The sequence below is a fragment of the Nanorana parkeri genome, unplaced genomic scaffold, assembly GCF_000935625.1.
Source record: "Nanorana parkeri isolate BGI_ZX_2015 unplaced genomic scaffold, ASM93562v1 scaffold1010, whole genome shotgun sequence".
NCBI classification, from domain to species: domain Eukaryota; kingdom Metazoa; phylum Chordata; class Amphibia; order Anura; family Dicroglossidae; genus Nanorana; species Nanorana parkeri.
This window is the reverse complement of record NW_017307278.1, coordinates 138,306-161,890: the sequence shown is the minus strand read 5'-3', so window position 1 is coordinate 161,890 and position 23,585 is coordinate 138,306. Positions and strand designations below refer to the sequence as shown.

The window sequence follows — 23,585 nt, the reverse complement described above, 5'->3', positions numbered from 1 at the left end:
CCCAGCCACAAGGACACACAACCCCCCCCCCCCCGCTCCTCCTTTTTCCTACCTTCCTCCTCCAATCTCCAAGCTAGTAGATGGACAGCTGGTGGGGATTGTGATGTCCCTTGTGATCTTGTACTGGACAGGAAATCCAAGGAAGACAAGCTGAGAGAGTTGGAGCCAGCTGTTTCGAAATAGGATGACTGTAAGTGATTGTGCAAAAATGTGCAATACTTTCCTGGGCAGTGTATATTTGATTAGTTTGTATTCATTATTGAAGAAAAGTTTCAGAGTTTAATATTACTTTAACATAAATGTAACTAACATTTAATCAGGGTGGGAGCGAAGCAGTTTACAATGCATACTAAATGGTGGACTTCTAATGAACATGCAGAAACTGAGGGTTTTATGATTATAGTTGGTTAGTTCTGACAATTGGGAACATTTATTAGTAAAAACCTAAAAAATCTAGGTGTGTTTACAACTATCAAAATAGTCTCAGGAGTGTGCCAAAGACAGAAAGAGAACAATAGTCATATTGCTAGAAAGCTAAATATAAACCATAAATTAGGGTTACAGTGTACAATACATTCTTAATATTAACCACAAGTTCCTAATTTTAACCCACCAAGCACAGATCCATAGTAATGTTTTAACTAAGTGTACAGCGCTAGTAAAGGAAACAAAATGTCTGTGTATAAATCCAAAGTGTTTTTGAGTTGTGAAAAAATGAAACAACACGTGAATGCAAAGTTCCGTCAAATACTATAGAAATAAGACTCTGTACTTGTGAAATACCATATATAGGATAAAAATCGTGACTTATTTAAACAAGTATCAATCCTGTGTGTCTTTGTTGTTGCAATAAAATAAATTAATCTAAAAAATCCGTCACTCTTACAAATCTTACTTACACCTTATTGTGCATTGGTATCATCGTGTGACATAACATTTATGTGAACACTTGTTTAAATACTTGTTTAAAAAGTCACGATTTATATCCTATATATGGTATCTCACAAGTACAGAGTCTTATTTCTATAGTATTTGACGGTACTTTGCATTCACGTGTTGTTTCATTTTTTCACAACTCAAAAACACTTTGGATTTATACACAGACATTTTGTTTCCTTTACTAGCGCTGTACACTTAGTTAAAACATCTTCAGACCCAGTGGTCTATAACACAGCAGCTTGTATTCCAAAATCACAATTATTTGAGTGGGGATATAACATCTCTACATTCATACCGGTGTCTTGATACGATACACTAAAAGGCTTGTCACATTTTTTGACACAAAATACATTGTTATGTAGTTTTATTTTCTTGTCACCATATTTAGACAAAGTGATAAAAAGTATTATTTATGGTTTAATTACTGCCATCTATTTGAGATATAGATAATTGAACTCATAGCGCTGCTCATCTTGATATACAACAGATCCATAGTAAACCTACAGTATTTCCACAGAGCAAATATTTATGCTATAATTCCATTTTCAGTCTCTCCCCCAAGTTATTGCACAGTCTGATTAAGTGTTGTAAATGCTTAATCTTTGCTTTCTGCTATCGGATATGCCTGCAACTCCACAGGACACAGTCAGCATTAATTGTGGCAGCCCAGGGACTGGAGATGGTTATAAAAGATCCTGCTCATATATTGGCTTTGACTCTGAGGAGTAAATCTTTAGTATGGAGGATTTTACTTCTTAAGCACTGCACAGTAATATCTGAATGGAAAATCTGACAGGTTCTTTGTTGGGACATAAGGACCCTGTTCCCTTCTAAACAAAATAGTGACAGCCAATTAAAATAGACAGTTGGAAACCAGGCACTTGCTATCCCTACTTGCCTAGGATGTGATGCTGGTAATACGACAAGTGATACAGCTTGTGCATAGACACTTAGCTCTACCTAACAAACATTTGTAACATCCCCCTGACCACCAAGCACATGTGAGAAATCCTAGAGGCAGGGTGGGCTCAAAAGGAAAGAGGGGTATGGGCGTAATACGCCCAGTACACATGCATACTCCAATTGTCAGCATCCAACTTACATTCTCCACAGGCATGAGGACCTTTAAGCCAGACAGGCATTCTGTGATTCTAGTGTACTTGACTATAAAGCACCTACAGTAGCTGAAGTTCCTCCCTAGCCCGTACAGCTCCCGATCGTGGCCGAGCGGCTCAGCCGAGCCGAACACATATGCATTGGCTCGGCTGAGTCGACCCGGGAATCTCCTGCTCCACGAGCGATGTCAGAATAAAAAATAAAAAAAAAGAATTTTCCCATTGAAAAGCATTGGGACATTACTTCATGTGACTGCTTACAAACAGATTAAAAAAGGTATTTCCATTGAGGTTTTACTAGAAACTGTATGCTGCAAGTATAAGAGCAGTGAGGAGCCAGCATTTTAAAAGGGGGTTATTTTATAACCTTTCTTTTTTATTTTAGCATTGCCATCAATAAGGCTGGGGAAAGGAGGGTTATAATTACACTGTGTAATTATAATCCTCCTTTCTTCAGCTTCATTGGTAGTTGTGAAAAGCTGGCCATACCCTGGTCACATTATGGCATAGTCCTGCTAACTGGGTTCATATTTAACCAGTGTATGACCCCTTTGGAACTCCCTATTCAGAAAAAAAAAAATTTTCAGCTGATGGTGAGTGGAGGGAACAACCAATGGCTGCTGCACTGCCTGTGAGTAATGGAGTGACAAGCAGCAGAAGGACCCCAAGGATCAGCTCACCTGCCATGGTCCTGACCAGGCCCACCATCTGCTCTGGCCCCTAGCAGCTTTGTAGGCTGCTATGGCGGTAATTCCCCCACTGTGTGTTATGTATACTTTGGAAGCGAAATTGTAATGGTCTCACAGCTGCATCTAAGTCAGTGGTTCTCAACCTTTCTAGGGTCGGGACCCCTTGGTAACATTTGCCAAGTTGTGGTGACCCCCAACAGTAAAATTTAGGGTTGACACGGCTGCTGCAGCGACATCTGGCGGGAGAACTGACACTGCTGCGCTAGGAGAGGGCTGAGGAGGACTCTCACCTAGCACAGCATAAATCACACAGCGACCCACAGATTGAGAACCACTGTTGTAACAGCTAAAATGGCAAACCATATAACACAAGCCGAGGGTGTCAGCTTTTATTATTAATAATAATGATGATAAACACTAGATGGGGACCTGATGGAGAACTGCAGGCCCCCTGCTGCTGATTGACAGCAGCAGTGGGCGGGTGAAATAGCTAGTTTGCTATTGCAAAGTGAAATAGCCAATAGGAATGTAGCTATGCATTCCAATACTGATTTATTTTTATTTTTTTCTGACTTAAGGCGGCCGGGGCTCCGATGTCAGAAATAATTTTAAAAAATGATCGCAGCGAAAGGTTTACTCTGCTCGATCGAGCAGATTAAACTTTCCGGGAGAAAGTGTTTCTCTCCCGGGCGACCCCTGGCAAATTGTCATTCGACCCCCGAAGGGGTCCCGACCCACAGGTTGAGAACCGCTGATCTAAGTAGATTGGTAGTTTAGTTGTTTTTGGCACTGTGAAGCCAGCTCTATACAAAAACACTTAAAACTGCATTATGGTTTGTATAGAGAGGGCTTTGTACAAGTACATTTTAAAAGTGTGTTTAACGTGCACTTTAATGACAAATCTGCATATCATCATTTCCTTTAATTGTGTAGTATAGATGACCATTCTGTGACCACTCTCATTCGGATTCATTAGGTCCTATTGAGAATCATGCCCACTGCAGGCAAAGCAGGTCAAACACAGATCTTATTGAATTTTGCATTCAAATGCAGTTAGGTAGTGCAGTTAGGTAGTGAAACATTCAAATGCAAAGCACAGTGTTTAACAAACAGAGCCTGTCTGCACGAGCCCTACAAGTGCTTAAAAATTTGATTTTATATTGAAAATGACACTCTCAATTCAACTGATTTCGGAAAGAAAAATATAGGAATTGTTTATTCTATGAACTATATTTTTCATTGCTGAACTAGGGGCAAGAATATGCAATGTAATAAACATTTTCGGTAGAAACAACCTCATATATCCCAGTCTGATAAAAAAAGAAATCCTGCCACTCACCATCTACATTTTGTGAAGATGCATATACTGTACATGTCTCTTGAAAATGACTTTGCTATAGCTGACAGCATTTCTCATTTTATATTCACATATATTTGCTGCTTTTGTTGTTCCTCTTTTAACCACTTGAGACAGAAAAATGAATTTGTAAGTGGGAGCCCTTGAAGCAACAATGCCTAGAAGAACTGCAGCTAAAAATAGCTCTTTGCTAACTCACAAAGAACGTCTCTTGCATAGTCGGTATCTGGACATTCCATTTATTAATGGCACTTACCTGGACTGTGTTGCCTGGACAACAGACAATGAACTGTGCAATAAACTATTACATACTGAAGGGTTGAGTAATACTTATTTCTTAAGTGGCAAGCACATACCATTTTTTTCCATATTTGGCAGAGATGATCATATATATATATAATGTAAAGTAAGGCTGTTCCAGAATTCTGTATGCCCTCAGATGGCCTCTTACTTTCTGTTTGGTTTTAAATGGATTCTGAGACTGTCTGAAAGATCTAATCCTGCCAGTAATTTCTTAGTTCTCCCTAAGAATTAGATACTCACCTATTTCGATTTAATGGAAAAGCTTTAGCACAATTCATTTTTGATTAGTTAGTAACATTTATTTTTTTCACAGTTCAAACACAAACATTATAACATACAGTGGTTAAAACAGACCTTCACCCTCCCCCCTCAATAAACAGCCAACAACTAATAAAATGTACAAATGAAAGAAAATAAACCCACGTACATTTACACCTTTGTAGTCAAGTTGTCACCAATTCCCCAGGTCAGTCCTCCTCCCCCCCACCCCACCATTTTACAAAAATACATAATTGGTGGCCAGCTTCTTCCATGTTCTTTGTGCCATCCCACCAATGACATCTGTGACAGATCTTACGCATGAGCTTTATGTGACCTGGCACAGTTTGTTATTGCTAATACATTGCCATTGTGTTAGCAACATGAACACCATTACACCAACAGACACTCAAAGTGTTGAAGCCGTGGCAAAAAAAGGGCTATTTTACCTAGATCTCATTAGAAGTGTCTTAGAACTAATGTGCACAATGTTCTGAATACAGGAACCTTATGGAGGATTTGGGGGCTAGGCAGCACATTAACCCTTCACCCTTTTTCTCCTTACCTCTCACTTCTACTCATTCACAAAGCCCCCATCTCTTCCTCCCAAATTCTATGGATGCCAGGCTGAAAGGCTGAGAGTCCAGGGAACTTGATCTACAGGGAAATCTCATCTCTTTATTGACATCTGGAGCAATTTGGTTGTCCCTGCAATGCTGGACGTCCCACCTGGAGGGTCGTCCATTCAGGATGCAATCAGACAACAACAGAGCACTAGTATACATCAACCACCAGGGAGAAACCAAAAGTCTTGCCAAGGCAAGATAGAGGTAGAAAGGGTTTTAGCCTGGTAATAACTCCACATTCCAGTATTGTCCGCCATTCACATTTAAGGCGTGGGCAATGGGCAGGAAGACTACATTAGCCTGGACCCAGGGGAATGGTCTCTACAGCCATAAGTGTTTCAGGACCTGTGGCATGGGTGGGAGGAGTCTGATGTGGACTTCCTGGCCTCCAGGATCAACAACTAAATTGCACAGGTTTGTCTCTAGATGCAAAGAGCCACTGGCAGAATTCATGGATGCTCTGGTGAATCTGTGGGATCAATACAGCCTGATCTACACTTTCCTCCTCTAAACCTCCCTTCCGGTGATCCTCATAGCTCTGTACTTGCCCAGGTAGATGTGCTGCTCTGACATGATCAAACTTCTGGCAGACATTCCATGGGCTTTTTCAGATTGAATAGATATTAGGTACCTGGTTTTGAGACCGAAGGTATGAGGAGGCTCCACTTGCACCTCGTGTCTTGTGGCCTTTGAGATTGGGGACAAAGGCCAGGCAGACGATGAGTGGCACGAGGGCTTTTGGTAGATCCAGTAATCGATGTCAAAACAAGCCGGGGTCAATAGCCAGGAGATCCGATGCGGTACAATAGGGAGCAGGCAGAAGAATATCCAGAAAACAGTCCGAGGTCAATAAGGCAGGCAGCAAGCTAGGATAGTCGGCAAAACAGGTACGAGTCAAAATCCAGGGAGAACAGGAGAATACAGGATCAGGCAAAACAGGATACACGGAGCACACACAAACTGGAAAGACAAACCAGCAACTAGTGGGCGTTTGAGCTGGGTTTAAATAGGGAAGTTAATCTATCATGTCACTTCCTATGCGCCGTTTGGCGCACATTTCCGCTCCATATGCACGTCACTTCCGATGCGCCCATTGGCGCGTTTTTGCGTGAGAAGGATGCGCAGAGCGGGACTTACGCTGACAATAGATCTCCCATCTTTCCGAGTCTTTTATTCTCATGCTGCTAAAAGCTAGGTAGTCTACCTTCCATAAGATCTACCGTCACACATGGAATGCTTACATTGCTTGGTGCGTAAAAAGAAAATCGAACCCTGGGAAATACTCTGTGGTAAGAATCCAAACCTTTCTATAATCAGGTCCGGGTAAACATTTGGCCTTGAGTACCATCACCGGACAAATCTCAGCTGTTATGATCTTATTCCAAAGACTGATGGACTCCTATTTATTGGCCAAGATGTTTGTACAGGTTGTCTCTCCTGCACAACCTCTTCTGACGGGATTGGGGTTTAAATTTGGTTCTGTTGGCACTTCAGAAAACCACCTTTTCAACCCGTTAGGAATATTCCCTTTTTACTCTTACAGGGTTTCGTTCCTTGTTGCCATCATCTCTGCAAGACAAATGTCTGAACATGCAGCCTTGTCCTGTAAGGAACCCTGTTTGGTCCTATACCAGCACAAGGGGCTATTAAGACCTAGAGCTTCCTTTTATTTAGCCTTTCACCTCAACTCTCTGTCTGGCTGCGGTACTTCAATAGGAACATTTCCTTTTCTTCATGGATGTGGTCTGTGCTATGTGGCTTTACCTCTCAACCACTGCTTTCTTTACAAAGACTGACTTTCTTTTTTGTCATTCCTTATAACCATCGTAAATGGGAACCAGCTTCTTGCTCCATAAACCTTTGTCCAATCTTACGGTCTTAAGGACAAGGTTCCACATTTTCCTGTCAAAGTGCACTCCTCTAGGTCTGTAAGTGCTTCTAGGGTGTTTTGACATCAGGAAACGGTTTCCTAGGTTTGCAAGGTTGAAACCTGGTCTTCTGCTCACACATTCTCTAAGTTTTACCAGGTGGATGTCCTGGCCTCATCTGGTGCCAGCTTCAGGCAAAGGGTTCTTCAGGCAGCTCTTTGAGCTGGAGGCTGCCCCTAATTTTTGTTGTTTTGTTATGTAGGCTTATTAGTGTTTTGTTACTGTTGCCACCCCTCAGAATTCTGTCTCCCTTATGAATGAGAAAGAAAATAAGATTTTTGTACATACCATAAAATCTTTTTTTGGGGGGGAGTTCATTACTGGACATTAGTCCTGTGCTTATGGCACTTTCAGCCACACCCTGCACAGAAATTTTGGGACAACATTGTAAGACCATCAGACAAAGAGTGATCATCACTGGGGTTGCCTAACACCACAGTTAACCCTTTAAAAACCCAAACAGTAGCTGCCACCAGATGTTTTAGCACAAATACCCACTGTTCACATTAATAACTGTGACAATTCTGAGCTTAAGCAATGCTTGTGGCACTCACTGCCTCTCCAGACAATAATATAACAGGTTTTCAAATAGGATAGCAAAGAGGCCACTCTCCTTTTAACATCTATACCAGACCCTCATCTAGGATAAGGGTCTGCTATAGATGAAGGGAATCCCCAGCCGCTTTGTTTACAAACATAACATAGCGGCTGGAGATAAATTATTTTCAAGATTTGTCTTGACATTTATTTAATTGTCCATTGACTTCAATGGGATTCAAATTAAAGTTTGCAACTCGTGAACTTTTCAGTGCGTTCACCAAAAAACAGCCTGAAATTGAACCCAAGCAGCTTCACCCATTATGAGTGCACAGTTCTGTTACTACATTGCTTCTCAGACACTGGATTTATAGAACAAAATGCTTTGTACACAAAAGGGCAATTTATCAAAACAGGTGCAGGCACCATCTGGAGCAGTTGCCAATAGCAACCAATCATCTGGCTTTCATTTTCAAAGCTTAACTGAACAAACTAAATAGGGAAGCTGGTTACTATGGGTATCTGCTCCAGAATCTTTCTCCACTAATTTTGACCACTTCCCCTCAGAGTTTTCAATGGTCATCAGTTAAACACAAAGTGAGTAATATTATATGGCCCACTGTATGTATATTATTGTATACGTTTTTATGCTTTCATTTTCACATACAGTTGAAACCAGACTAATGCTAATTATGTGCAGCTGAGCTCCATCTATAGATTTTTATTTGTAACACAAAAGACATCACTACATGATGCAGTATTGTATCATTTTTATATTTTGATTAGGAGGAAGCCAAGCAGACAGCCAACCAGAAATGATATTACTTTGCAACCTCATCTATACAAGCACTACACAAGGCTAATTAAGCTTTATTTTAGCTGAGAATATGTCCTTAAAAGTGGATGGTGTAGGCTGGTTTCTGCCAAAAAGAAGCAAACTTTAAAAGAATGTCATATAATTATAATTTCATTATAATTTCATACTTTTCAAAGATGAAAAAACATTCATAAGTAATAGCCTAATAATGCACCTTATACTGTATATGTCACATTATTTACCATTAAATAAATAATTTATTTGATCAATCCCATAAAAGTCAGAACACCGTTATTTTCAATGCCACATTATACTATTTTAGATAAATCTATCTAGTTCCAGGTAGGCTTCTCTTACCTTGAGAATAGCCTGAATTCAGTTGTACATGGATTTAACAAGGTACTGGAAATGTTCCTTAGGGATTTTGGTCCATGTTCATTCAACAGCATCATATAGTTCCTACAGGTTTGTCAGTGATTTATTTATACTTTAAACCAGGACTCAACATTTCCACTCACCTGCTCACTTTTGGCACATAGAAAAAAGTGAGGGCGAGTGGAAATTCAGTCAGGCACGCGGTCACAGGGAACAAGGAACAGGGGGGCGGGGAACAGGGGGATTATTATTTGATATCTGGGGGGATGGGAACAGGGGGGGGAGAGTGTATTATTTTATGTGTTGGGGGTGGGCAGAGAACAGGAGGGGTGTATATTATTTTATATGTGGGAGGCAGGGAACAGTGGGGAGAACGTACTTTATATGTGAGGGGCAGGGAACAGGGGGGGAGTGTACTATTTTATATGCAGAGGGGCAGGGAACAGGGGGATTATTTTTTATGCGCGGAGGGATAGGGAACAAAGGGAAAGAGTGTATTATTTTATATGTGGGGGGGGCAGAGAACAGGGGGGAGGGTATTATTTTATATGTTGGGGGGGGAGGGAGCTGTGGGTGGAGTGTACTTTATATATGGCGCAGGGAACAGGGGGGAAGAGTGTATTGTTTTATATGTGGGGGGGGCAGAGAACAGGGGGGAGGGTATTATTTTATATGTTGGGGGGGGAGGGAGCTGTGGGTGGAGTGTACTTTATATATGGCGCAGGGAACAGGGGGGAAGAGTGTATTGTTTTATATGTGGGGGGGGCAGAGAACAGGGGGGAGGGTATTATTTTATATGTTGGGGGGGGAGGGAGCTGTGGGTGGAGTGTACTTTATATATGGCGCAGGGAACAGGGGGGAAGAGTGTATTGTTTTATATGTGGGGGGGGCAGAGAACAGGGGGGAGTGTATTATTTTATATGTGGGGGACAGCAATGTTTACATTGCTTTATGTTAATATTGTTAAAGTTGTTGTTGTTAATATTTATTTTTGTAAGTTCATTCTGCATAAAGCTTTTAACAGTGTCATTTCATAAAATAATTTAGGAGGGTATGTTTAGGGGCGGAGTTAAGGCCTGGGCAGGGTAGGGGTTAGAAGGGGCAACTGGTGACCAGTAGCTCTTAAGGCCTGGCTAGTAGATCAGGACTTGAAATTTTGAGCCCTGCTTTAAGCAATCCATGTCATCTCATCCCAAAGGTACCCTTTTGCATTTAAGCTGAGACTGTGTAGGCTTTTGGAGTGCTCGAAAATCAGTCATATTTTTGGAAAGGATAAAATGGTGTGTGTTTTGTGACATCAGCCTTTGAAAAATGTATGGGCCGTGCAGTTGCCCTACTTTTGACCTGCAATTGATCTTATTCAGGCAGGTTTTGCATTCCCATAGACTATAATAATTGCAAAAATCATTTGGAGCGAACAAAATGCCATTGACACAGGCCCTTAAGAAACCTGTGAGAACATATCGCCCCAATTCACTACCACACACAGCCTGTTACATGCACATCAGATATGGCTCAATGTATTCATGTTGTGTATGTCAAAATATGACCCTACCATATGCTTAGCAAAGCAAAAATCAAGATTTGGCAAAGTAATGTTTTTTTTTTGTTTTTTTTTCAGCTGCCCAGTTTTGCTTACTGTAACCTTATTTCTCAGTTATTAGTTGATCTGGTAGATGTAGAATCTAGGTTATACTTTAACCCCTCCCAGCCTAGAATTATTATCCATAGAAGCATAACAACAGCTAAAATCTTCCTTAATTTATCACAAGTGCCCAGTGGCTGCGCAGTCTAAAAAGGGTTCCTGTCTACCCTGTATTTACAAGAAGACAAAATACCCATTATTAGCTAGAGGACTTGTAATGTAACTGCACTTCCAGTACATATTCTGTTGCAATCTATACCCTACCACTTTATAGCTGGGGAAATGGACAGTGGCTTCTTAATCTGCAGTCATTGTATTTACACTTTAAAAATGATAAGGAGTGGCTGCATGGTTTCTGTGTATGCCTTTACTACAGATTAACGTATTGTGTTGTGTGGTGATCTACTGAATTTTTCTGTTTTGGCCAGTTTCATTTTTAGTAGAGGTAATAATATTTCCTTATTTCTTTTCAAGGAAATCTGCACAGTTCTTTTCAAGGATGAATACATTTAGTTTAGCACATTTTTTATTTTATCTGTGGTCTCCTATTGTCCTTCAAGTCCATTTTCAGTCAAACAAAAAAAGTACCTGTGCACTGGGCTACCCCCACACTGCAAGGGTTAAGCACTCATTTTTGTCTAGCATATTTACTTACCTGAGCCCCACTCCCACCAGCTCCTTATGGGCTGCCAGAACAGTTCCTGCAGCCTCCTTGGTCCAGTGGTCCAAGGACAGCTGAAGTCATCACATCCAATGCAGGTTCAGTAGACCTGCATTCAATGTGAGGACACTAAGGGACAGTCCACTAGCCGGAGTGGAGGGGGAGAAGAAGAGAGCCCTGACCACCAACAGTGCAGGTTTCTGATAAGTCGGGGGTAGCCTCACTGCAAAGATACTTTTAGTTTGCTTGGAAATTGGCTTTAATTATTTTTTTGCCCGTATCTGCAATTCTTACTTTTCCACCTCATATTTTTTTGTCATTTATTTTTTTGTTGCTCAGAACTAAATTGCATGAGGTTACCCAGTGTCAGTTATTACACTGTGAAAGGAATAAAAACATTTTTTATGAGTATTTTTTTAACCATTCAACTGAAAAAAAGTTTTATGGCTTAGTATTCCAACTTGTGTTAAACAGCCAGTTCTTTAATATTTGGAGGCTAGGGGGACCCCTAAATTGACTTTGTCGGTCATGTCCCTACTAACATGTTTGGAGACAAATCAGCTTTCTGGTGGGCAAATACCTTGTTCTTTGCTTGAATTTGGATGGCTGCGTTAGGAAGTTGGACATTTTGTTTTTGCAGAAAAATTTAGTTTTGACTATATGGACCTATTATCTGTCTGTCACCATCCTCTGAAAGCCAATGTTCCATACCAAATGATCACTGGTGGAGTAGCCAAATGATATGACATTTATAAATCTCTAGTGAATTAGGCCTTTCAACTGCAGGGTTATTCACCAAAGAGTTTGGAGAAGGCAGGAGAAGTGAACAATCTAGGACAATATAGCAGAACTGGAAAGTGAGTTGAATTGGAGAATATTTCCAAATCAGCTATTTTGTCCTAGATGTTTCACTTCTCCTGCCGTCTCCAAACTCTTCACCCTTTTGTGAATAACCCTGTCTTCTTTGGACATTTTGTTTTCAATTGGAAGTAAAGGTGGAAACATTAAAAAAAGAAAACTTCTAGGAGGTAAGAATGTTTGGCAGAAGAGACATGCAAAGTATTTTCTGCCAAAATGTTTCTTCCTCTCTCCCCCAGCATTTTTTATTTATTTTTGTGTACGGCACAGTCACTTAGAGACACACTCAGCCTATCTCTAAGATGCAGTGAATTAGCTTGGTGCCATGGAGGATGTAACTCTTGTGCGCATGCGCAAGAGTTACATCATCAGAGGCAACCCAGTGGCTGAAGATAACCACTGAGAACCTGGAGGTGTCAGCAGTTAAGATGGCAGTGATGGGGGACAGAACTGAGGACTGATGGGGGACAGATCAATCTGACAGCGTTGGAGAAAGGAACACTTTTAAGGTAAGTGTGTGCTAATGTACAAGTATGCTGTGCATACTTTGATGCTCAACAGTTTCACTTAAACATAGCCTTTGCCAGCAGCACATACTTTCTTTCACCCCCCTTCCTTTTAATTCATCCATTGGGAATGAAGTGAAATCCTATGCAAGCTACTTTTTGCTTGACTTCTGGAGCTGAACAGAGCAGGGGGGCAAAGAAAAGTTAAGTATACGCTGGAGAGTGGAGAAGTAAAGAAAACCTGTTGCTTTGCCCTAAATGTGCAAAGCGGAGTTAGCTTTAAAATGGAATACTTCTCAAATATAGTCATTAATGAATGTAAGCAGTCACTTAAAGTGATAATAAAGTCAAAAGGTTTTCAAGCCATTTCAAATGCTGATGATATCATTTACAATGGATGCCGCTTCCTAATGTTTTAAAGTTTTAGTTTACTGAAGGATCAGCTTGTCCATGAACCCTGTTCTGATATCCTGTTTTAGGGTGACTCCTTTCCCTTGCAGGGTCCTATGGAGCTACACATGTGCATGCTAGTAAGCTGTGTGTCTTCACAAACACACAGGCAAAGCATGGCAAGCCACTTCCCTTACCTCATGCTCACCAGTCCTCCTTGTTCCCTCCTACCTTCTTTCTCTAAGCTGGTAGATGGACAGCTGCTGAAGACTGTGCTCTCCCTTGTGATTTTGTACTGCACAGGACGTTCAGGGAAGCCGAGCGGAGAGAGTTGGAGTCAGCTGTTTGGGAACATGATGACTAAGAGCTTGGGTAAAAATCTAAAGAAATACTTTGCTGAGCATTGTACATTTGTTTGATCTGGATTCATTATTGGAAAAGAGTTTGAAAGTTTAATACTACTTTACGCAACTGATTATACAGATCTTACAGAAATGATCTGATAGTATATTGTAGTTTAGCTTTTCTACTCATCTATAGGAAGGCAATGTATTTACATCAGTATTCTTTAATATGCTGAAGCTACCAGCAATCACACTGTCACAGCTGGCATTCTTGATTTTGGTCATGTTCAGAACACGGCGTTATTCAAATGAACAAATACAATACTGTACATTTGTGTTTCCACATTTCTCATGTAGTCAAAATCTTTTTTTTTTAGTCTTTATTTCAAAAGGATTATTGTAATTCTGTTATTCTCAAATGCAGTCCAGGTAATCCGGTTATGACAGAACAGCAAGAACGATGTGATTTGCAATGTGACATCTTATAGGTTACACTTGTGATTCTCTCCTTTATGCAAGCCAGTGGGTGGTAAAATACTGTATCTTCAATTATTCATTGAGCAGGGTAGTCATATTCCTATGTGCTTTTGATTATTTCATTTGATATAAGTGTCTCTGCAGGTGCACACAGCGAGTGGATCGATCTATAAGCATAATTCATTATTTACTCCGCAATCAAGCCCTCCAATCTTCATTTGCTTAATGGATCTAACTAGCATATCTGATAACTAAAACTTTAATGAGCAGTCACATCAAGCAAGCAATAGTCATATGTCACTGTAGGTCACCTCAGGTTTTTCACAATTAATTTTGTTTCTATCATAAATGCTGCCTTTTTAAGGCAAATTTCTCTTTACATCCTAATGTTCGTACTGCAATTTACAGAGGAGCTCGAATTTTGGAGAATGTGTGTCCAGTGACCCATAACACCATTTCACATAGAAGTTTAGCTGTGAAAGAAATCATAGACTAGAACATTAACAGGAAAGACAAATTCACAGTCTTTCACAAATTTAAAGTGGATATGTCCCCTATACTGAAAAAGCATGTTAAAGGGTTTTCTATTTGATCCACAGAGTTATCGAATCACCTCTTGAACTTCTCAGTTAAGCAAAGATGCCTTCCTTTTCTTGCATAATTTTTAACTTTATGCTTTCACTCACCCTGAAATAGACTACTTCTTTGTATTTCTTCACAGTAGCCCAGCATATCAGTTTGTCAATTTAACAAATGGTTCCCTGGTATCTGTTCGTCATACATCTTATTAAAGTGTACCTCTAGGCAAAACTTTTTTTGGAGGAAGTGGGGAAGATCCATACCCTCTTTCAAGTTTATATTGCTATCTGTGACCCAGTTGTGGATATTTTTGCCTCTATTTGTACTGGGGACCATTTTTTACAGAGAATGCAAGTGAAAGAAAGAAAATTACCATTTTGGAATTGTCCCCGAGAACAACTATCTAAGGGCAACCTCTCCTCACTTTGGGAGATTTTCTTTCACGCCCCATTGCATCTTCCTGTTGCACAGTAAACGAAGAGAGCTCACTGACTTAGTGGGTAGCACTTCTTTTTTTAAGAATATAAGTTTTTATTAAGAGTTTTTTTATGTTTTATCAGACAAGGTAAAAAGAACAAAAAGCATTGAATATGTAAGCAAGTAGTTTGCAAACAATAAGGAAGCGCAATGAATTGTCACTCAGTAGAGACCAAATTTTCATCAACAAAGTACATATAAGTAAACCTTAGGTTTCCAACCAAAATGAGGAAAGTTATTGTTTGAATAACTATCAATAACATTTCAGATCTATAAAAAGATTTTAGTTGAGAATGAGAATGAGAAAATATGTAGAAAGAAAGAGTAGAAATAGGAATAGAAAGCAGAGTGGTGCCTAGTAATAAGAAGAAGCAGAAAAGACAGGTAAAAAGGAGGAGGAGACGAAGAAGAAGTAGGTAAAACATGGTGGGGTTTTTTCACTAAAGAGCCAAAGGCTCCAGCTGTTCCTTTTGCTCTCTTCGTCTGCCTCTGCCCTTCGGTTGAGTCAAACCGAAGGGCCGCTGTACAGCCGAGCTGAAGGCATATGCTTTGGCTTGACTGAGCCGAAGTGACAGCTTAAGCGCGGAGAAAGGTCGGCCGAAGCTGACCGATCCCCACACAAATGATGACAACTCTGCACAGTTGTTATTCATCGGTCGGGATGAGCTAGAAGACTCTGGCAGGTGCCGCGCCTTTTGGCTATTCACTTACTGCCGTTCAGCCCCTATGAGAATATGGGCGAACTGCAGCGAGTGAGCTGCCGGAGCGTGAACTTTTGCTTAACGATGTCACAGTGCTCAAGCTTGGCATTTGGTAACTCGGGTACTATGCAAAGCAGAGGGACATATTAAATGTACCTCCTTATTAAGAAATTTCAGGTTTTTGAAATGCTTGGGGGCCTGAATGGGGCGAGGGTAAGTATATTCTCCTTGTGGTGCTTAATATTAAGTGACCAAGCAAAACAGGTTGGCGCCCGCCAACATAAGGTAGCTGCTTATGCAGATACAACCAGTATACGCTCAAGGGGTATAGGCGGTCAATAATGGTCCTTCTGATCAACCCAGCATGAGCATGTATACCTCTGTTGTGTAAGCAGTAGGCTCCCCCTTCGGTAAAGCTGTGGTTCACCAAAATTAATGACCTCAGATATATGGAAGACCTTACCAGTCACATTAAAGATACTTCCTCTAGATTCAATACTACTTGGCACTACTGGCTCGAATATACAACCACGGATGAATATCGAGCATACATGACATCTTGAACGATTCCAACTCTCTGGTATTCCTTAAATAAACAGAATTTATAAAAAAAAAAGTGACCAAGCAAAGCTGTGGTTTAACTTAAGACACCCATATTAAAAGGTTGTTCTTTCCAGTTTGAAGTGTGGTGTAGACATGGTTTAACATTATTAACTGAAATAATAACAAATGTGCCATAGTATTTTACATTATGTAACATTACATGATTGCCTAACATTCCAGTTCACATTTGTCAATGGACTGAAATGTGAAAAAGGTACAACAGAAAGCAGAGTGAAGAGATATTTGCTTTTTTTTCTTTGTATTTTCAGATGGCAAATATCTATTTTTAATGTAGGCATTAAATTAAATTGTGTATCAAATGCCTAGTTCGATAATAAACCAGACATCTTTTGTGCAATTATTACTAGCATTACCCTTTATCTAATACCATGCTGGAGATGTTTAAAAGTCACATGAAGTGAAATTTTGAGAAACAGCATGCACATTCTCAGTATGCATTATAGCAAGAAGGTAATACACTACATTGATTGCATTGTATACCTTCCCTCTCTCTCCCTCTACCATAAAATATCAGTTATACTCACATAAACTGGGTTTGCATTTTAATAGGAGTTTGTTTATTGTTTTAGAAAACCAAATGTGTGGTAATTAACATTTTTCTTCCTGAATATACACTTCAGTGGTAGTCTTCTTTAATAATTCTTTTTAATGGGCACAGGGAAGAAGTGCAGGGCTTCACTGTAGAATTATGTTAAAGTGAACCTCTCATTAACTTTACATGTTTGCATGATTCAACTTCTGACATGTCACAATATCACATTAACGGTTTAATTTTTTTAAAGTAAGCTGTACCTTTCATCAATAATGATCAATCTTTGAGATCCAGGAAGAAGCATTTTCTCAGTCTCCTCAGTGATCAGATTGCAACATTGGAACTTAGCACATCACAATGTGAGAGGCAGCATTTGTGAGTGTCAGACATTTATGAACACAGCCAAGTACTGCACATGCACCAGGATTTTCATGACTATGTCCTGAGCAGGATATAGATGCTGACCCTGGACAATACCTGAACAAAGATACCATTGGTTAAAAAGGAAGGTGAAGGCATTGTCAATGGTAGTACTGTAGTCTATGGTAGCGGAAACAAATACCTGTATGTGTTACAGTTACACAGTAAGTAGCATGCAGGCACTTAGCATGAAAAAATATATTTTATTCTAAGTCCACTTCAACTAACTGTTGGTATTTAGAGAGCTGGGGTAACTCTAAACTTGATCAAGTGTTTGTAGTTTGTGCTGGGAAACATCTGCTCTACAGGAAAGACTTGATGCTCCATGCCAGCTGCAGTGTGTCTTAGAAAACATTTGCTGTGTAATAAAGACTGTAAGAAGCTCACCCAGCATGTTCTTTGTCAGTACTTTCAATGTTCACATTCCCATGGTAGAATGTCATCCATATGAATGATTGATTTATAAAACAAGCTATACAGCTGACAAACATAGAGTAACATGCTATGATATTGTTCTTTCATTAGTTTAATTACACTTCGAGCTGGAAGTGGCAAAAATATCCCTAGGCATACGGGCATATTTAAAAAAAATATATAAATATATATTATAACGGATTTTGTGAGAAACACATGCAAAGTCATTGTTAAATTGAAAGAAATCATTTTGTCGTTGAGGGGAAATCATAGCCCCATGAATGTTTCAAGTCAAGATAAAACTCCATTATTTACACTTTTAACATTTTCCACACAGCTGGATGAAGATAAAGCTATTCTGTTTCTTTCATGAGAATTTCACTTAATTCAGTCAGATAAACCTTTAGAATTACAAAGAAGGTTTACAGAAATGCTTTGCAGTATATTACTGTTAGCTAAAAGCATACGGTTGTGCTAAGATTATATGACCCATGTCATTGTAGTGTCGAAAATTTACTTTTATCAAAACAGGGGGGGGGAAACGAAAGCTCAAACATTTAAAAACAACAACTAAAATCAAAGTAATGATATTAAGACAATCTAGTTGGAGAATAACTATTTTGAATAACTAATTGCTCTAGTTTTGGGTAGGATAACAAGGCAAGGAGCATCTCCTCCTGGGGGCACAGTGGGGAATGCCTATTTCTTCAGAAACAGAAAGTATTGTTTTTGCATATTAGATTGATAGTGCTCCCATTTTCTCCTGAAGGCTGTACTCAATAGCTTTTGGAATGTACTGACACATTGTGATGCCCTTATATATGTCACAAGTGGTTGTTTTTTTTTTTTTACTGTTTTTCCAGCACATGTTTATTTTAAAGTAGTCACAGCTCCAAGTTCACTCCCATGATAGACTACAATCTGACATTTGGTTTACTAATTTGTATTGAGAGCTTGGATTGGTGGCTACTTTACAACACACACAGGGACTATGGGGAACAAAAGTAGCCACCCTCCAGAAGGTAGGACAGTGTCAGCATGAATTCAGAGGTGATTTGAGGATCTACAGCCGAGTGATGCACAAATAAGCTACATAGTTAATAGTGAAGGCACTTGAATGCAATTTTAAGATTTAACTCCTGAGTTTAGTGTAAGTTTAAGACAATTCATGAGCAGCTTAGTACAAGTAAGAAAAAGCATGAAGCAACTACATGAGCAGACTGAAAAGCAAATGAAATCAACTTAAATGCAAGCCAAAGCAACTGAGGAGCTTCTTAAAGCATACAGCATTTGACTTGCTTATAATTCTGATTCCCATGTTTATAAGCCCATAGGAGCTGGACATTGCTCCAGCCCCAGAGACTGTAAATAACATTTAATCCACATGCTGTTCTAAAGCAGGAATTCTTTCTCTTGTTGAGATTTAATTGATTTGTTTATGTTATTGGTCTCAGTCTTTACAGTATTTTGGGATTAACCTTCAAATATCCCAGGGGAAGCCATTCCCCTAATCATGTACTTTAAACTGTAAGCAAAAATAAGAATGAATCAATTTTAACTTGCATGCGAATGTGACTCCCTTTTAGCTTATACTATGACATTTTAAAGTTTTGGTTTAGATGTGGCCACTAAGGGAAATCTACGTACAAATTCCTATGAACTTCAGTCAAGGCAGAAGTGCAGTGATGAGACTGGCCCAGGGAGATTATTTTAATACCTGCTACTTCAATAAACTCCTTTAGCTGAATTGGAGAAGCAGGGATATGATCTTTTATAATGCCATATCAAATTAAAATCATATGTCAACACACAAGGCTCTCTAGTACTTAACTTTTTTAATCCATATTGCTTTACTGAGTTTAAGAAATCATTGAAAGTGGAAATGATAAAAACCAGAAGCTGTGTATTTTGTTTTTACTTGTTCCCCTACAGATTATAAACCTATATAATGGCATATGACCTGTTACTTGAGTCAGCTTTCAGTTATAGTGGGTGCTTTTCTAAAGGAAAATAGGCTAACTTTTTAAGGGATTTTTTCTTTAGCTCAGTGAATGTGGGGTAGGATTTTTGCTTAAATATGATTGAATGATGAATGTCAGTAGAGCTTCACTCAATTAATTAACCTAAGGGAAAACTCCCTTGCAATGTGAGCAGTCTATTTGCCTTAAGTAAATCAACCTTGTAAGCTTTACCTTAAAAAGTAATGTTTTTGTTATAAATGCACTATTTGTTCTACAAAATGTTTATTTATAGCTTTCGATCTAACTTACTTTTATTTTTTGGATAGAGAGTGGTAAAGGATTTTAAAACGTCACTATTTCATTTCTGTCTTTTATTTTAAACCTTTAAAACTTTTGCAATAAATGACTTAAAGGGGGTTGTATAGCTGGGTTTCAAATACTAGAAAATTAGTGGGTGAAAGAAAAACATTATTATTTTTTAAATGATATTGCAGTCAATCATATTATATATATATATATATGCTGATATAAAATGTAATTGCTTAGTTTGCCTAATTATTGTTTCTTTTTTTTCAGTTGTTCTTCAGGTCTGTGGTCTTGTGCTATATCCAATCAAGTTCATTGAGACTGTCACTCTAAAGATATACCATGAATTCAACTGGGGATATGGATTAGCGTGGGGTGCAACAATATTTTCATTTGGAGGTGCCATACTTTACTGCCTGAACCCCAAAAACTATGAGGACTACTACTAGATATGTGAGGGGAAACAAAACAATAGTTTACTCCAGTTTTTTTATCACCCTTTTCTAGAAGACATATGGAGCATCAAACAATCTGCTCAGTTGATTTCCCTTTGACTTTCGGCTGCCAATAATATAACCAGCTTTACGTTCATTCTAAGAAAAAAAAAACACTGCAGAAAAAAGAAAAATTAGTCAACGGTACCAATAACTCCATAGATAATTGATGCAATCTGCTACAATATTAACTTGTTTCTTCAGCAGAAGTAACAAAACTACAAAAAGTGTAATTATAAACTGTATAATGAAATTAGTAATGAAATGGATGCCAACGTCCAGCAGGGATTTCACAGATGAAGAATTCTTAAGAAATTTACCCCATGCCAGATTGCTGGGTCATCATGTTACAGGACTGGGCCCTGAAGAAACAAGATGCTGTGAAATTACTCCTAGAAGAATAATAGCCAATGGACATGGTTGTTCACATTAGAATAATTAACAGAAATAGCTAAACACAACGTTTTTTTCCAGCAAGAAAGGCTAACTTATCAGTAAACCACAGCTTGGCCACATATTTTGAACATCTGTGGAATATGCTCATCACTAGAGGCTAAATATTTACCTTTGCTTGAAATATTAAAAATGGACATTTGTTTTCCATGAAAATAAAATAAAAATAGGTTCATGGGTTTATTTTGAACTGAGTAGCCAGGCTATAGCTAAGCCTAAAAAAAAGAGAGCTTGTATGTCATTAGATTTCCGAGTAACTATTTTTTGAAGAAGGCTATGTATTTGGTATATTGTGTAGAATTAATGTTAATATAAATTGTCACTTCTCAAATAATATTTGGCAGTATTTTTAATGAATGCAGAATTGTATTACTACATTCTGTGACCAAACTTTGTGTACATTGCTTTTTGTCTCTGGAAATTGAGTTTGGCTAACCATAGAATGACCATACGATTTACCAGTTTCATATTTACATAATGTAAGACATATATGCTGCTAACTTTAGAATGAAAGAATAGAGTTATAATTACAGGATGTCTAAGTTAATCTGCTGTCTATGCTGTAGGTTGCCATATAATAGGGGTATGCTCTGAATTAGTCACATGAATAAGTAATTCAAGTAAGATGGATTGGAACATACACTGATACTTGTATGCACTGTCATCCATGCAGAAATATACTAAAAACTCTATGAAGAAAAATATCCTGTTGAATGATAACACATTAGTTTAATTATTGTTGTTTACCTCTAGCCCCTATTTCACATGTCTTGGCTGATCTCCTTTTTGCCAACAGTCTTTCCCTTTTACCTAATCCTTACTATGTTATGTCCTCCTATTCTGTGCATGAAATCAGTGATATTCAGTAATGTAAGAACAGGTATGCTATAAGCATTATAACTGTAAAAATCCTCATAGACATATCAGCATCCCAATTGACAGCTTTTCATAGAAAGAAAGAAGCCAGTAAAGGTTGGAGATCAATGTAACCCTGTTCCTTCTGGGACCTAGTTAAATAAGTGTTTAAGGGATTTGACTACTGTTGCTACACAACTTTTGAATGCCATTTTGCACCTTCAGGCTGGGGGAAATTTCTCCAGTGGCTGGTGAATGTCTCCTCATTTGGACCTCGGCAAAACAACTGTTTTGTAGCTGTAAACAAGCGGCTCTGAAGCTGGAGAACTTGAAAATTCTAAATGCGTAATTGTTCTAGGTTTTGAAACTTATTGAAAGCACTTGGCTTCTGAGGCTCAGGCTGCGTCATGCTGAAAAGGATAACAAAGGCAGCTGTGAGTGTTCCTGTTTCTCTTTTTCAGCCACCAAACATGTTAAAGGCGGGGATTCAATGTGCCCCCAAGTCACTGGTATAGGACATTTTAACATGAGAACTCTAATTAACGGAAACAAACTATTTAAATTTAGGCAACTAAACTAAATGTAGTTAAATTAAGTTGTTTCTCTTTTTATATTTTAAATACAAAATGCAATTTAATTGATCTATGCTGTGGCAAAATAGTCATGCCAATGTGCTATAATTATCAAAGAAACACATATTTTAATAGCAGATTTTATGTGTCTTAATAAAAACTGTTAAATCGCTTTGCACTAGACTGTTGTAAGTAAATGATTTAGTTTATATTTTGACTAATAGAATATTTGAATAATAGTAGTATTTTTGGCATATTCGAATACATAAACAGTGGATATGAGACTATGTGTGGAAAAAACATACATCAGTAAAGGTGTAGGACGCATGGCAAGTATTTAGAGCTGAACTTAAGTGAAAGGCAATACATTTTAATAGTTTAAAATGCACACTATGTAAAATTAAATGTCCAACAAATCTTTTAAAATACTAATATATGTCAACTGAAATTTCAGATGTGCTTGCAATTGTAGATCCACTACAGCATTCTTTGTTTGCTGAGGTGTGGCAGTGCAGGGATTGCTATGAATGATGTTAAGTATATTAATGTGTTCCACATGAAGGTCACAAATCCCAGCAGTCTCATACAAATGGCCTCTGTATTTTAATTTAGAATCAATTGATTCTGCTTAAGTGGTCAGATTGAGTGGTAGTATGTTACTGGGGTACTACCCACCACAGCAGATATGCTTGGCATAGGAATACACAACTGATCAGGTCATAAACTTTTCAGTTAGGAGTATATTATTCCCCAAAGAGGAAAGTGTTACCATTGGAGTCTGATGTATACATGTAGGATTGTGGGATGCTGCCTGTCAGACAGGAGTAAAGCTTGAGTGGTCAGTGATTGTTTGTAATATTGTAAAATTTTAATAAGCATCCTAAACCAATGGGTTCCTTTCAAAAAATTACATTGTTGTTAGTGTATTACATGTACAATGCTTCATTGAAGTATGATGTGCCTTTTACGCATGCGCTTTTACAGTATCATTTATATTACAGGACTGTCTGAATATTTCCTGAGCAAGGGTTACATTTCTAATTTATATTAAAAAAAACAACGTTATACAACACAAGTTATATAGTCTTAGGAAAGCCTGGCATGTCAGAGTTTGCATTGTGTCAGTGGCCTAGGAGGCAAAGAGGATAAAATAATGTGTAATAGCATCTAAGTAAATAGATACTTAAAATCCACATCACATCTGGATGTGAATTTATGTATATACCGGGAATGAAAGTGGGCATAATGGTGCTAAATAAGCAGATGCAACTAATACATTCTGACTGTAAGTACATTTAACGGGCCCCTGACATTTGTAAGCACCAATTAAAAAAAAATACCCATATTGAATTCAAATCCAATTTAAACCATT

General features: G+C 38.6%; 1 protein-coding gene across 1 annotated transcript in view; it reads left to right on the top strand.

The window, feature by feature from the left end:
- The window catches only part of TMEM47 (transmembrane protein 47), an 81,390-nt gene extending 60,478 nt beyond the window's left edge, over positions 1 to 20,912 (top strand). Inside the window, exon 3 of the mRNA XM_018567123.1 lies at positions 20,110 to 20,912. Within this exon, the coding sequence (XP_018422625.1) occupies positions 20,110 to 20,288 (179 nt within the window). The 3' untranslated portion in view covers positions 20,289 to 20,912. The remainder of the gene's footprint in view (positions 1 to 20,109) is intronic.
- Positions 20,913 to 23,585: the final 2,673 nt, after the last annotated feature.